The sequence below is a fragment of the Capra hircus genome, chromosome 7, assembly GCF_001704415.2.
Source record: "Capra hircus breed San Clemente chromosome 7, ASM170441v1, whole genome shotgun sequence".
NCBI lineage: Eukaryota > Metazoa > Chordata > Mammalia > Artiodactyla > Bovidae > Capra > Capra hircus.
Window position 1 is genome coordinate 58,989,356 of NC_030814.1, and position 16,695 is coordinate 59,006,050.

General features: G+C 37.4%; 1 protein-coding gene across 1 annotated transcript in view; it reads left to right on the plus strand.

Moving 5' to 3' along the window:
- PFDN1 (prefoldin subunit 1) overlaps positions 1,394–16,695 on the plus strand; it is a 71,997-nt gene continuing 56,695 nt past the window's right edge. The window contains exons 1-2 of the mRNA XM_005683032.3: positions 1,394–1,521; positions 4,114–4,280. Of these exons, the coding sequence (XP_005683089.1) occupies positions 1,489–1,521; positions 4,114–4,280 (200 nt within the window). The 5' untranslated portion in view covers positions 1,394–1,488. The remainder of the gene's footprint in view (positions 1,522–4,113; positions 4,281–16,695) is intronic.

The window sequence follows — 16,695 nt, forward strand, 5'->3', positions numbered from 1 at the left end:
GTCTTTTTGTGACTGGTTTATTTCACTTAGCATAATGTCCTCACATTTTGTTTATCCATTTGTCCAATGATGGACATTTGAACAGCTAATAAGTCTAATAAAAAAAAATTTTTAAGACAGATAGTGTCATGTGTCTTGAAAAAGGAACAGAAGTAGTCTTGAAATTCCAAGGAGAGATTATTTATGGTCTGTGTGATGTAAAAAATAAAAAAATACATAATGGATACATATTATGTGTCTGCTTGCTGTACCTTGAAAGACAAATATAACAATGCTAACTACATGAAGTTAATTATACCTTTTTATTGTGTGCCTACTGTGCGCATTGTGCTATGCTTGGAGCTTTCCATCCTGATCTTGTTTACTCCTCCGAATAACTCTGTTAGGTCAGTACTGTTATTCTCATATTAAATGAGGAGACATACTCTATTGATACACAACTAGTAAATGGAAGCAGACATACCTACGCTCAATGTAGACCAAACCTTGAATACAGATTTGTTTAGTTCCAAACTCCCTGCCCTTTCCCCTGCCTCACAGGTTTTTAGAGTAAGGAAGATATCCATTTCTTTCATGTCCATCCTTCTAGTCATCCTTCTGGTTCAAATGCCAGCTATTTTACAGCAGATTTTCAAAATGTGGTTTGCAGTCCACTTAGATCAGATCATAAAAGGAGTTTGCAAAAGTACGTATTTCTGTGCCCCATATCAAAGATTCTAAGTAAGTTTGGGATGAGGATCAGAGAATCTGCATTTTTTTTTTTCTTTTAAAAAGAAATTTGGTTTCTCGTGAGAACTCCTGTGTCTACAAGGTCTTCTGAGAGCATTCAGTATAAATAAGTTCTTTGGGAAAACGCTTAAACTAAGCCTTCTGGACACGACTGAGCGACTGAACTGAACTGAAGCCTTCTGGTCTTCTCCATGCTGCCATGTCTGAAACTCAGGCTGATTCTTTCTCATCCCTCCCTGACAGCACAGGACTCGCTGAAGGTATGAATGACTTTAAAGGTTTTAGCCTGATCTACATACATCTTAATTTAGCGACACAAACTAAACTATTTGTCGAAGTGGTTAAAACCACACACGAGGGGAGGGAGGTGGGAGGGGGGTTCAGGATGGGGAACACGTGTACACCCGTGGCGGATTCATGTTGATGTATGGCAAAACCAATACAATATTGTAATTAGCGTCCAATTAAAATAAATAAATTTATATTAAAAAAACACACACACGAAATCTGCACATTGTGCCGTGTTTGCAAGGATGTGGAGAATCACGGCAGGCCCACAGGTCACGTGGGGAAGACGTACTCTGAATCGGAATCCCGGTTATTTCAGGCGTTAATAACGACGGGGAAGGTAGGAAAACCAAGCAGCCCCACTCATGCGCAGGCGCAGAAGGAAGAGGCCCTATCAAACCTTCAGGGCGCGCCCTTCCCCCACGCTCTTTCCGGGCTTCTCCCACTGCGCAGGCGCAGTAGTGAAGCAAGATGGCGGCCCCCGTGGATCTGGAGTTGAAGAAGGTAAAAGAGGGTCTTGAGCAGGCAGAAGCTTTTCTTTGGAAGCTAAGGGGACTGTGGACAACAATGTCGAGTGAGTCTCGAGTGCTGCGGAAGGAAAGAGGCCCCAGGGAAATGGGGAGTGGTTTCTCAGAGTGCAAAGGCGGGACCGGGCCTCCTTAGGCGGGAGTCGAGGGCGAGCGGCTCTTTGCCGGGTAAGAGCCGGTTGGGCTGGGCCTGGTTAAGTTTGGCGGGCCTATAGCTGTTTTGTTCCCTTGTTCCGAGCTCCAGAGACCTTTCGTTGCTCTTGGTGCCTTCAGTTCCATAGTGAGGCCTGAAATGAGCGCTTCCAGTTGGAGCCTCTTAGCCTGCTTGCCCGAGCTGTAGCATCTGTAATTCTGTATACTAATTTGCTTTGAAAAACTCCAAGTCCAGTCTGTTTTTAGGTCAGTTCTTTAATCCCATATCTTGTAAGGTCGCTTCATACAGTTCAGTCAGGTATCCTCATAGCAATGTTCATCTTAGGGCTTTGCCAACAACCGCCCCCTCCCCACCCTCGTTTTTAAAGACTTGTCGAAGAAGAAACAAGTCAAAGGTTTCCAGATAAAATTGGTATCAGAAGGAATTGAGTTTTTCTCTTCAAACAATTGCCTAGAAATGTGTTGTTACACAGAAATGTTTTCACCACCTAAGAGTTGTCAGGATTCTGACACCACTACTGACTCAGAAGCGTATCCTTTTTCTTTTTTTTTTTTTTGCGAAGAGAAGGAGAATGGGGATTGGAAAGGAGCCTAGACTTCATCTACTTTAAACCGATACTTTTCTAGAAAAGGAAACAGTTTAACAGAAGAGTCAGCCCAAGCTTGGTTCTAGAATATTGCATTCTCTGCCTCACTTTCCACCTTTTGACCACTACTTGAGGTTAGAAGAGCAAATTTTGTTTAAGACTGTCTTGTAATCTATCTTTGCATGAGAAATAAGACAGTTGAAGTAGCTCTTCCACGTAATAGATGAAGCAGTGTATTATTGCTCTGAGGATTTGTGTGTGTGTATTGCGTTTTGTTTGGAACTTGTACCTTTACTCCTTATGGTGCTGTCTAGTGCTGTATTATCTCAGCTTTAACAAAATACTAGCTTCCTTACCAAACTGTGTCTTAAAGTGTTTTAAAAGTTTACCTTTTTTTTTCTGTTGAAAGTTCAAATTTAAGTTAGGGTTTAGTGAGAGCTAACAATAGAATACAGCTATGAATGGACTTACCCCTCAGTATTATTTCAATCTGTTGCTGGGAAACCTGTGGACAGTGAATGCAAACTAAGAAGATAATTACAGACGTAAATTGGGTAGTTTTGTCAACCAGTAAAATTACAGAAGAAACTTGTTTAAAGGTCCTTTAATGTTTATAATTTTGGGGGGAGGGGAAGGGATGGAGACTAATAGGAAACTTTAGGTACCTCCTCTCCCCTCTAGATAAACCTTTTAAAACCTTACTAGTAGGTGAGAACAAAGTCAGAATAAAAGTTTAGTAGCTTTTTGCTATGTATTGCAGCCACAGATGTTATTATTAAGTCAGAATTTGACAGCATGTGAAAATCATTCTAGGCACTTCAGAAGTATTGAAAACCTTTTAGGCACTTCAGAAGTATTGAAAACCTTTTAAGAGTACTCAGAGGTCAAGTTTGGCTTATCATGTGCATATGAAGATCATGATGCAATTCTTTTATCAATGCTTTGAATTTTTTGTGTGTGTCTTTCTCTTAAAATATTCATTTTCTGAATATTACTGTGGATAGAGTAGAAAGATTCAGTAACTAGCGGTCAGAAGAAGTTAATTAAGTACTTGGTTTTTGACCTAGTAGTTGTTCAGCCCTGTGAAAGTCATTTATATCTCTTTAAAACATTTAGTTAATTTGTAAACTGTGCTGATGAATCTGCCATCCTTAACTCAGGATTATTGAAAAGAGAAAATGAGACATTTATTATATGTCAGTATTCTCATATTAATATTCACATGTTAATATTTCAAACAAGTGTGGGAAAGTGCTTTAAATAATCTTGAGTAGTACAGATGTGGTGAGTTGTTACATTAATGGTTCCTGATTTGGGTCTCTGGGTTTGTGATTGTTGCCTTTAGAGCTTTTATTACTCCTTGGGTACCTGCTACTTGATATGGTTATTATTTACCGTGCCTTTGTTCAGCTTCTTCAGATAGGTTGCATCTTCTGAGGACTGGGTAAGTTCAGTACAGTTGACTCTTGAACAGCGTTGGTTTAAACTTCAGGGATCCAGTTGTACACAGATTTTTAAAATAGTAAATACTAGAGTACTACATGATATGTAGTTGGTTGAATCAACAAATGTAGAACCAGGGATACAGAGGAACTGCTATATGGAGAGTCAACTATAAATTATACTTGGATTTTCAACTGTACAGAGGGTTAGTGCTTCTAATCACTGAATTGTTCAGGGCTCAAGTTTTTAGCAGACCAGCTTTGAGATGTCTGCTGTGGTAAATTTCATGGCTTTGTCTGTTTGGCAGGCTTCATTTTAATAGATTTGATATAAACATTTACTGTAAAATGTAGCGCCTACTAAATCAAGGACTTATTTCTTTTTAGGCCTTCACAGAGCTTCAAGCCAAAGTTATTGACACTCAACAGAAGGTGAAGCTTGCAGATGTACAGATTGAACAGCTGAACAGAACGAAAAAGCATGCACATCTTACAGATACAGAGATTATGACTTTGGTAGATGAGACTAACATGTATGAAGGTGTAGGAAGAATGTAAGTAAAGTATATCCTTAAGGGGGTTATCCTGAAAGAAGTTTATCTGAATTAAGTCATAGAATTTGTTCACTTTACAACTTGGGTTAAAGTATCATAGTAGCTTTAAAGAACACTAGGTCAAATATCTTTTTTCTTTTAAATGAGAAACTGAATTCTAGGTAAATGTGTTTAATCTTAAACTTTGAAGTACATTTTAAAAATATTTATTCCAAGTTCTTCTCTCCATACTTAGGTACTTATGTGTGTAACTTGAATGGTAAAATATGATTTATTGTGAAAAGATGTTTATAGTAATTTTGTGTGTGAAGATTTTTTTAAGTAGTTATAGTTTTAACCTCCTCTTCCCAACCTAATTATTAGTAGTCACACAAGTCATGAATCTTAGATGTCTGATCAGGTTGTAAAACAAAAATAAATATTCAGTTGTCTATTTAAATATACTCACTCTGTCAAACATGAGAAATCTAGTAAGTCAACTTACGTTGTTTGTTCTAATTCTTATTATATGATTAACCACCTGCAGTTCACTTTTTTTTTTAAACTATATTGCCGTTCTGAGGGAGAATACATCTGCTTCATGTTCTCTAAGCAGTAAATAGGAATGGAAAAGCCCTTAACTGCAGGTCACATTCCATTACACTGAGCTAAAAGGAGACCGATTTTTTTTTAAGTGGAGGAGGTACAGAGAAGGGTTTTTCTGGAATTTGGTCTTTGAATATTACTTAGTAAGTGGACCATTACTTAAGTTTGGAGCTCCTTTAGTTGGAAAGGAATTTGACCTCAGTCTAGGATGATTTGTTTTGTGATTGATTTGAAGGAAGCACAGCATGTGTAACATTTACTGATGGCTTTAGAATGACATCATGAGAAATAGACCCTGCTCATGACTAGTTAATCCATATTGGTTTGAAACAGAGATAGGTTATGATAAACTGTTCATCTGATTTGCTTTCTGAGAATAAACAGCATGGATAAGTAAATAAAAACTTATTGTTGGAGTCTATTTTTTCATTTTAGCTTGTTTTAAAAGGAAGAAAATTCCAATTTGAGAGTTTGTTACTGGGACGCAAAAGAATTGGGATGAAAACAAAGTAGAACCCTTGAATATGTGTCTGTGTAGCATGAAGTGCATTGTTGGCACTCACTGCAGGATAATTTTATCTTTGTTATGAATATCCTTAGGTCTTAAAACAGTAACGGTAGCTTTTATAGCATGCTTGTTAACATGTTGTGCTTCGGTTTCACATCATTACATTAGCCTTTGCTTGCTGCAGTTAAAGAATGTCTCTCTCCTGAAAAGAAAAACTCTTTGGTTTTTTGATCTATAGTGAATTAAAAAAAAAAATATTTGTTTCTTTATTTGTTTTGGCTTTGCTGGGTCTTTGTTTCTACACGCTGGTGCACTCTAGTTTTGGGGAGCAGGGGCTACTCTGGTTGCAGCACTCTGGCTTCTTGTTGTGGTGGCTTCTCTTGTTGCAGAGCACGGGCTCTAGGGTGCACAGTTTTCCATAGTTGTGGTTCCCCGGGCTCTAGAGTACAGGCCCAATAGTTGTGGCTCACAGGCTTAGCTGCTCCACGGTGTATGGGATCTTCTGGGACCAGGGATTGAACCTGTGTCTTCTGCACTGGCAGATGGATTCTACCAGTGAGCCACCAGAGAAGCCCAATCTATAGTGAAGTTTTAATTTTTAATAGAATAATTTCGTTTACTAAACATTCTGCAGAGATGGTAGGCAAGTTGCTTTTTTTGTTTATTGCCCAAAGTGCTACTTATTGGTTGTATTCCACTCAAAGAATTTTAGAGTTTAAAGGCTGGGCTATGAATTAGTTAATGGTAGAACAATAGTATTTCCAAAAGATTTATTTCATGTGAATTATGTTTTTTAAAAGAAATAAGTAGCTTTAAGTGTTTAGATAATGTGGAATATCTACATGGTTTTAAACTTTGGTTTTAAATTTGTCTTTTGTACTTTGTGCATCTCACTGGAGTTTGTAGGGGCATGTAAGGTAAGTTGTGTTTGTTGTTTGGCTAGAGTGTTAGTGCCCTCAGGAGGAAAAGACTTGCTGAGTATTAGTCTGGTCATGAGGATTTCTCTTTCTTGATGCTAAGCCTGAAATAGCTATTTCTGAATTTATAGTCTTGAGTAATCTTGAGTATCATTGTGATTCACTTCTTTAATTCTAGTCTTTACCTTAATTTGTCTTTTCTTTTCCTTTTTGAAAATTGTTAGGGAATTCTAATTAGAATGCCAGTTTTTCTCAAACTGTTGTTTTAAAACCAAGAATTGTAAAATCTAAAACATTACATTTTTGTTTTAGAACCTGCAGTTTTACCATTGCTGAAATCTAGGCCCTCTTGCCTGGACTAAGAAGCAATAGCTTCTGAACTGTTCTTTCTGCCCTTACTGTGTTGGTTTAAATGCTTTCTTCACACATCTGCAAGATAAGATTATGTCATTATTTTTCATAAAATCTTTTGTTCATCCTTGGTTGCCCATGGGATAAAATCTAAACTTGTTAGCCTAGCATTCATGGTCATTCATAATCTGTCCTTAATTTAGCCTTCTAATTGAGCCTTCTAGCCTCAAATCCCACCACTTTCTGTTCCCAAGCTGAGGATAGCACATAAATTTCATCTCACAGACTTACTTCTTTTCATTGGTTTTGAGTTATCTGTTGAGTTTGAGTCTCCTGTGGGCTTAAACATGCTTTAATTGATCAGTGAGGTCTGCCATGGGCTGAAGGTAGAAGGGGAGTAGCTCATGTACCCAAAATTGTTGCCCTACCCTCATCACATGGGCTTCCTCACACATGCTGTGTTTTGTGTTTTCTTGGTTTTGCTCCTTCTGTCCTTCGCCTGCAGTATCCCACTTTGCCTCCTGAAACTCACATCCTTTAAGACAGAGTTTATCTTCTCTGAAGAGTTTTCCATCTTCCCTGGCAGATTTACTAACACGTTCCTGAATGATACCAGAGCTTTTGTTCCTGTAGCTAGTAGAGTACGTGGGTGGTGGGATGAGGGTAGTGGGTAGAACTTGACTGAGTTTGAAATGGTCTGCCCTCCCCAACTAGATTGTCAAAGACCATATACATATTTATCTTTGTTTCCTCAGTCCTCAGTATAATGTCTGGCACTCACATGTTAAACGTGTGTTGGTTTGAATTGAATATAATTCTGTTGGCTAAAATAACTGCATTTTCTTTTGGTCCTCTAGAAAGAAAATGTTTAGTAAGTGTCAGAGACTTAAGAATTAAAGTTTATTATGCTTTTTAAATATATGATTCAATAAAGAAGAAATTTTAAAAGTAACATATTTTGAGTAAGGTCAAAGGAATTGTTTCTTACCAAAATTATGTCCTGTAATCTGACAGAATTAATTCTTTATTAAATCTGTTGAGAAGGTTGACTAATTCTAAATGCCAACCAGTTGCAGAGATAGACAGCATTGACAATATAGGAAAACCCCAAGCCTTTAGGATTACGCTGAGGGCAGTATAATCCTTGGAGAGTAAAGGCTGTTCTGTGCAGAGTATTACTGGTATAATTGTATATTTTACCTTGCTTATGCTTACATAGGATGGAAGTCATATTTTTCATTTTAGGGTGTGTATTTAGTTTACAAAGTCATTTCAAGCCCAGATGCCTTTCCCAGTCATGAGTATGGAGAAAACTGGTAGTGTTAAATATCTTTTGTATATGGCTATTTTCAGGTTAAAACAAAGAAAATCAAACTACAGGGTAAGAGATGATGAATTGCTGTATACTGTAAACTCTGCATATTCGTTGCTCAAAGCTATAGTCCATCTAGTCTCTTGGCATGTTGCCAGCACATTTTAGTTCTCTTACTTCATATTCTTTGGAGGGGCTGTTATGTAGCCTGATACTACTACCACCAATTTCTAGTTTTGCTACTTAAGCTGTTTGTGAGCTGACCTCACCATACTGCTTTGAGAACTATGATGAAAGTTACAACTGTGGAATGATGTGTCTGAATAGTTGGACGTGTTTGTCTTTTCATCTTTCTAGCATGCAAGGAAGGAATAGACACAGATCTCAAATAAATATTACATGAATGTTTCTTGTAGGTTGTTTTTTTCTGTGTGAATAAAAACCAGCTTGTAATTATTTATGTTAGTTTTCTTCCATTTTCCTTTGCATAGTAGAAATAAGAATATTTTTCAAAGTTAGTATTACATTTGAAAGTGCACATAAATGACATTTAGTCATACTAATGTTTGAAAGGACCATCATTAGAATAAAGGTCAAATTTATTTTTATTAACAATAGGTATGATCCAGACTCTGATTTGATATTAGGTCCATTATTCTAATATCCTTGTGCTTGAGCATTACATTAATAACATTTCTTCTTTCCAAAAGAGAAAAATTAAGCTTTATATTTCTTTAATGAGAGGAACTTGAGTAGATTAGCCTTTGAGAAGAATGATTAGTGCTTTTCTAAAACTTGAACCTAACTAAAAATAACTTTGTACCATATTTAAACTAATTTAGAGGTATGCCACCATTCTGTGGATATTTTTTACATTTAAGGAACTAAGAATGAACAATGGTATAAATCTACCAACTAGATAAGTGTCTAGCAATGCAGAAATTGCTGTTTGGGAGCGGTGTTGCTATTTCTACTTGTTGAAGTAATTTGATGGTTGATCTCTGGTGGTTGAAAAATCCAGAAGAATAAAACTTAAGATAAATGTGGCACAGGTAGAAAATGAAAACACTAGGTATATTTCTGATGGGTAACAAAATTTAAAAAAATCTAAATAATTGAACAGATTTTCAACTAATTATGTAGAAATCTGAACTGTGACAGTTTGGTTGAACTGCCCTTTGTTTAGAATGTTACGTTTTGTTTTGATTTTAATTGTTAGCTTGAATGTTGACTTGTAATTTGGATTGTAACATTTAGAAAAGTCAAGATGAAACATCTGCAGTTGCTCTCAGTTTAGATATATTAAATATTAGTCAAAAGGGATATAATCAGGCTGTCTTAAGTTTTGCAGCCGTTTTACTTCGTGTTCATGTAGAGTTGATATTCCAGTCAATTTGAGGTAATTTTAAAGCTGAAGATAAGTTGCATTATATTTTATTCCTAATACATTAGGAGACAAACCACAAATCATGGTGTAATAGACATTGTTAAGCATTATTGATATTATAGTAATAATAGTTTATGTTATTGTTCTCTCTAGAGCCAAGTTTAGATATTTTATGCTTACTGTTGGAGAGAAAAAATGCAGTCTACTTATAAGCTCCTTTATACTGTCTTTAAAGGTGTTAGTCTGTATTTTAGAGCAGAGAAAATGAAGCAAAGATAAAATAATTTTCAGAGGTAGGAAGAAATTTAATCATTTTTTAGATTTTATTTTGAAGGGAGAGGAGTTTTGATGTTGAGCTGCTTTTCCTAATAGAATATGAACCACCCTTCTTGTGTTTTTATACAGAGCTGTATAAAGTCATGGCTTTCATTGCTCAGAGTTCTAACGGTGAAAAAACAACTCTTCCTGTTGTGCAGGGGAAAATGACTTCAGTTTTGTTGATGTTGAGTATGTATATAACCCCAGCTGGGCATAGTCTCCTCTTCCACAGATGTGATACTCTAGGGAGAGGAGATTTCTGAGTCATAGTCTTAATTTCCTTAAGCTGTCAGTGATTTAAAAACTTGGTGTTCATTATAACTCTTCTGACTGCTGTGCAGAATGACATCACTGTTTTTATGCCAGGAGAAGTTAACAGACATTTGCGTAGGAATGACATAGCTATGTTTCTTCTGCAGAAAGAGTAGTTTTAATAATTCTTTCCCTTCTTCCCCTCCCATGTCCTCCAAGATCCAAACAATCTCACTGAAACACTGGAAATTAATTTCCAAAATGTTGTGTTAATTAGGAGTTTCTTGTAAAAAAAAAAAAAGAGAGAGTTTGTATACTTACCTTGGGATGTACAAACATACTAAAATAAGAATTTTATTTAATGTGTCTTTGTTGTAGGGTTGGTTCATTTATGCTAGAACTTGTTGAGAAGAGGTAAATGTGATTGATTCATTTTGTTACCGTTACTTGGAGGAGTTTGCTTCTGCCATCTCCTGACATCAAAAAGCCTGCCTTTTTTTTCCCCCATCTGCTTTTGTTGCATGAAAGTAATTAATCAGCAACACGAGAGGATAGTGGTACAGTGTATTCCAGTTGGTGATAAACAAGAAATTAATGTAGTTAACTGAGGGAAGGGTGAAAAAAATTACCTTGTTATTCCTATGTAAATAAAAATAAAGCTAGCAGTAATCTTGAACTTTGTTCCTTTGTCCTTGGTGATTTGGGTGCTATAACTGACTTAAATCAGGTTGAATTTCTCTGAAGTAAAAAACAATCAATTTTAAGCTATACCAAGGATTTTCTGATTTTAGCTACCACTTATCTCATAGTGGCAAATTTAGGAACAACTTGCTATCTAATCTGTTTGAGAGACGACTGATATGGTCAGGTCAAGGAACATAATCTGCTTAATGAAACATCCAAAAAGGAACTAGAGAAAAAAAAAAAACAACTGGCTTAAAAGGTAAGAGCCAGTCCATATATTTGAAGACACCAGTAATGACTTATTGGTGTGTTTTAATTTATTAGTTTTATCAGGAATTGCTGTGGATTGCAAATGTCTTTTGCCCAGATAGAATAATTAGGATTGCGTCGTGTTGCATGTACCATTAGGGCCTGTGGTTTTGTGAAGAATGCATGCCCACTTTATTTTTAGAATTTAGGTTTGAATAGACATTATGGGAGAATGTTATCTCGTTGTTCTGACCAGAGATGCTCATTACCGACTCTTGTTCTACGATCAGTTACCTTGAAATGAACCAGATTACTTGGAAAACACTACCCTTTGGCTTTGAAGAGGACTTGAAATATTCTTACATCAAAATTTCACAGCAGCAGGAGCCCAGTATTGAAAAATGTATCTTTAAATAGGTAAGAGAATAACTGCCCTAAGCAAAGCCTTTTACATTGTTTGGCTCAGGGTAAAAAGATTTGGACCACAGGATGCATCCTATATGTGTGTAATCTTGTGCTTGTACCAAATTGTATTTATGTTTCTCTGTGACTTTCTGCTTTTGCACCAATAGTCTTCTGTTTGTGTTCTTCAGTACTCATTTTTTATTATCTGGTGATTCTAGTTTATCCAGTGTTATATTTTAACCTACGAGTGAAATAAAGATCACATCTTGGAAAAATTTATAGCATAGCTTGATGCTTATGTGTGGAAATGTTTAGGTGTTGATGAGGCCAGAGTAAAAGTGGTAAACATCAGAGGTGATTATTTACCAGAATGCTTAGAATACCAAGTAGTGACCAAAAATAAGTGTCATGTTTAAAATAGATTAACATACTACTGTTTCTAATTCTGGAGTAATACTTTGATTTAAAAATACACAGTGATTTTTAACTAGTACAGATTGAACCTATCAGTATGTGAGTTACTCATCTAGAACAAGGAATGTTTACGTGAAATTGGGTTCTTGAAGGAACCGATTTTTTAAAATAATTCCAATGGATTCCCAATCCTCATATTATTTAACTTATCAGTAGCATTTAGTCCAGTTTATGTTTCTTTCCTTTATGTGCTTTTTTCCCATGGCTTCTAGGATACTGCCTCTTAGTTTTCCATCAATTTCACTGGCCATTTCTTCTCAGGCTCCTTCACTGTTTCCTTTTCTTTCCAATTTCCAAATATTACTTGGGCTCATCTCAGCCTTTGGATGTTTTTTCTCTTTTCTTATATATAGTCAGTTTCTTAGGGATTTCATCCAGGCTTATCTCTTTAAATGCTTTTTTGTATTCTGACAACTTCTAGAATTTTATCTTCCCTTCCCTGAACTCCAGACTTGGATATATCTGCCTGCTTCCTTTACACCTCTGTTCAATGGGCTAACAGGCATCTCGAAACTAACTTGACCAAAATAAAAATATTATTATTATTTTTTAAAATTTTGTGTATTTTTGGCTGCTCTGAGCCTTCATTTTCACGGGCTTTCTCTAGTTGCGGCGAACGGGGTGTGCACACCCTTTGTTTTGGTGTGCAGGCTTCTGACTGTGGTGGCTTCTCTTGTTGTAGAGCACAGGCTCAGTAGTTGTGGCGCATAGGCTCAGTTGCTCCATGGCATGTGAAATCTTCCTGCACCAGGGATTGAAGCCTTGTCACTCGCCTTCGCAGGTGGATTTCTTTCCAGTGTGCCACCAGGGAAGTCCAAAATGTTGTGGCAGTCTGAATAGGGTTGACGAGTTGGAAAAGAATTTCCAGACACAGAGTGTTTCAGAAAGGAATGAATTTATTGAGAACAAAGAGCAGAGATAGTGAGGGGCATTGCAAATGCCGACTTTCTGACAGACCAGGGAGGGCCGGCTGTGAGAACAGGCCGGCTCAGGGAGAGCTGTCGCTTTTCATGGTTTAAGTACCCAATTTTTATAGCCTCAGGACAAAGAAGAATCCTACTGGAAGGATGGCAATAGGTAATTGGTTAGGGTGCTATAGAGTGAGTACTGGAGTGGGCATTTTTGGCCTAATTGGGAGTCAGGAAGCTGGCTGGTAATGATCAGGGGGGCTTTTGGCAGGCAGTGGTTACAGAGGGGCTCAGTCAACTTCAAGGGTGACCTTGGTTCTGGGCTCTGCCTCTGTGGCCTTGGTACAAGGAAGGCCTTGCTACTGTGACCTTGGGATGGGACTCCACACAAAATTCTCCTTATTTACAAATTAACCAGTTCCTTCTTCCTTCTCATTTCAGCAAATGCTTTTTCTTTCCTTTTAGTTCTTCTAAATCTTGGCTCATCCTTGACTCCTCTCTTTTAGTCTTAAGTTCAGTCCATTAGCAAAGACTGTCTAAATTTTGTCTAGAATCTGCACATTACTTGTTACCAAGTTGGTCTAAACTGTCATTGGATTGCAGGTTTCTCTTAAATGGGTTTCCTGCTTCCATCCTGACTACATTATAGCTTTTCTCAACTGTGTAGCCAGAGTGATTCATTCTTTTTTAAATTAATTTCTAGGCTGTGCTGGGTCTTCATTGCTGCTTGCAGGCTTTCTCTAGTTGCAGTCTGCAGGCTTCTCATTGTGGTGGCTTCCCTTGTTGCAGAGCATGGCCTCCAGGGCACGGGGCTTCAGTAACTGGAGCACACAGGCTCAGTAGTTGTGATGCACTGGGCTTAATTGCCCTCTGGCATGTGAAGTCTTCCCCAACCAGGGATTGAACCCATGTCCCTTGCATTGGCAGCTTAAACACTGAACCATCAGGAAAGCCCGAGAGTGATTCTTTTAAAATATAGATCTTTCTTCCAAATGTCTGTATGGCTTATAACTTCCCTTCCTTCAGTCTGTACTAAGTAGGCATTGAGACCTGTTGTGACTACCCTTTTAGTTATTTATCTAAATTAAATATCTAAACTAGTTATCTAGTTATATATTAAAATTTTTTTAAATTGATAATTACAATGTTGTGTTATTTTCTGCGGTATAGCGAAGTGAATCAGTTATACATATACATATATCCATTCTTTTATTGACCACCCAGTATAAAATTGGTATATGCATACTTCACCTCCCAGCTACTTGCCTTGTGTGCTCTTTTTTTCCCTTGGCTTTATTTTTCTCCTGCCACTTTAAACCATGTGGCATACCATAGTACTAACTGTTTGTCTTTCTTAAATCAACTTTATTGAGCTATAACTTACATAGAGTAAAATGCATTCATTTTAAGAGTAGAGTAGGGTGAATTTTGACAAAGTGGTGGTTGCACTCCAATCATGATATAGAACATTTTCATCTCTGTAAAATGTTCTTTCTTGCTTTAGACAAGTCACTCCCCTAAATCCTGCCCTGGGCAACTGATAGTCAGATTTCTATCTCTGTAGATTAATTTTGCCTATTTTAGAACTTTATATAAGTAGAATCATTATAGTATATACTCCTTTTGTGGCTTCTTTGATTAAGCTTAATACTTCTGAGATCTGTCCATATTGTGCCTGTTAGTCTTCCTCAGGGACTGTATTTTGGGCTTTAGTTCCACTTTTAAAGTATTCTTGCCTCTGCCCTCTCCGCTGTGTTTGCCAGCTTCATCTTGAGATTGGCTGCAGGAATTCCAAGGATTTCATTCAGATGTGACAACATCTTAGTTAGAAAGTTACCATGTTTTTTTGTGTCACTTTTTGTGAGCAAGGAAATCTTTCCTGGGAGTCGTCAAAAGGACCATCTCTCACATTGCACGACAAGAGCTGAGCTACATGCTTGGCTTAAATCTTGTGGGTTGGAACTGCCATAATTAGATAAGACCAAGATTTACCGCAGGAGTCACTCAGCAGTGCAGGCTACCCAGACAAAACTGGGGCTTTGTCAACAAAGAACAGATATTGGATAGTCAGCCAGTAGCATCTGCTAAAATCATCAACAATAATCATTGCAGTGTCCAACAGTTCAGGGCTAGCTACATGAGAATTATGTAAAATATTTAAGAAGAATTAAGGAATTTAATTAGGGAATATAGGTAGGAAATTCTTGAAGTAATTCAGGAGTATAGTAATAAGGGCATAATTAAGGTGGCAGAAGTGGGATGGAGAGGAAGAGGGTGAAAGAAAGTGATGAGCCTTGGAGATAAATTGGGAATATGGGGACACAGAGAATAGCTGTAGGTTTGGGACTTAGGTGAGTGGGCAAGTGGTGACATTATTGATAGAGACTGCATTTGAAATGGGAAACCTGATTGTAGGCAGTGTTGGCCTGGGTAGATAAAATGAGTTTAATTTGGGACATGTTGAATTTGAGGAAATGTGGAAAATATAAGTGGAAGTGACCATTAGATGATAGTGCAAGTGATAGGGATTTGTACTATTTTGAGATTCATTAGCCAAGTTTGTGGTGGTGGTGGTGGTTTAGTCAAAGCCATGACCAACTCTTGTGACCCCATGGACTGTAGCCTGCCAGGCTTCTCTGTGCATGGGATTTCTCAGGCAAAAGTATTGATGTGGATTGCCATTTCCTTCTCCAGGGAATCTTCCTGACCCAGAGATTAAACCTGCATCTACTGCATTACAGGTGGATTCTTTACTGCTGAGACAGCCAAGTTTAAGCCTTGAAAATAAAAGAGTTCTCAGAGGGACTTTGGGTACAAATAGCTTAGCCCAGAGTTTGCATAATACTTTTAATATGGGCACTGGAAGAGAAAAGGAAAGAGGGACTTATGAATATAGTAGTTGGTAAGGGGAGCATGAATAGTATAGTGCTAAGATGCAGCAGTGTCACTCAGTTTATATTAATTTTTGATAATATTCTGTAGGTTTGTATCAGGGGATCTCCTGTATGCTTTTAACATGTCCTCAACCTGCTTTAATTAATAGAAACTTATTTTTTAGAGCATAACTTTTAGTTTAAAAGAAAACTGAGCAGAAAGTACCAAGAGCTCTCACATTCTTCCTCCCCAGTCTCTTCCTTTTATATCTTGAATTTGTGTAGTATATTTGTTTCAGTTGAAGGAATATTGATACATTATGATTAATAAGATGCAGTGGCCCTCCCTGGTGGCTTAGTCAGAAGATGTGTGTAGTATTTTAGTTCCCCAGCCAGGGATTGAACCCATATCCTCTGCATTGAAAGTGGTGAGTAGCCACTGGACTGCCAGGGAAATTCCAGCTCACTTCTTTTTTTTTTTTTTAATTGTTTATTTTTGGCTGTGCTGAGTCTTTGTTGCTTTTTCTCTAGTTGCAGTGAGCAGAGACTACTGTCCAGGTGCAATTGCTGGCTTCTCATTGTGGCTTTTCTTGTTGTGGAGCATGGGCTTTAGAGCCTAAGGGCTTCAGTAGTCGCGGCTCTCGGGCTCCAGAGCACAGACTCAGTAGCTGTGGTGCCCAGGCTTAGCTGTTCTGTGGTATATGGGATCTTCGCGGAATCAGGGATTCGACCCATGTCTGCTGCATTGGCAGGCAGATTCTTTTTCACTGAGCCAGCAGGGAAGCCTTCATTTCTTTTTTAATTTCCTTTTTTTCTCACAGTGTTTTCATCTGTCAGTTCTGTTGTTATATCTTTGAGTGTACTTATTTGTTTATTTAAAACATTTTATTGGAGTAGAGTTGATTTATAAGGTTGTGTTAGTTTTGGGTATACAGTAAAGTCTTTCAGTTATACTTATATTCATTATTTTTCAGATTCTTTTCTCATATTGGTTATCACAGAATATTGAGTAGTTCTAAGGTATACAGTAGGTTCTTGTTGATTATCTGTCTTATAAATAATACTGCATGTATGTTAATCTCAAGCTCCTAATTATCCCTCCCCACCACATTTCCCTTTGGGTAACCATATTTGTAAAATATTTGTATATCTGGATATCTGTTTAATCAGATATCTGTAAGTCTGTTTCTGT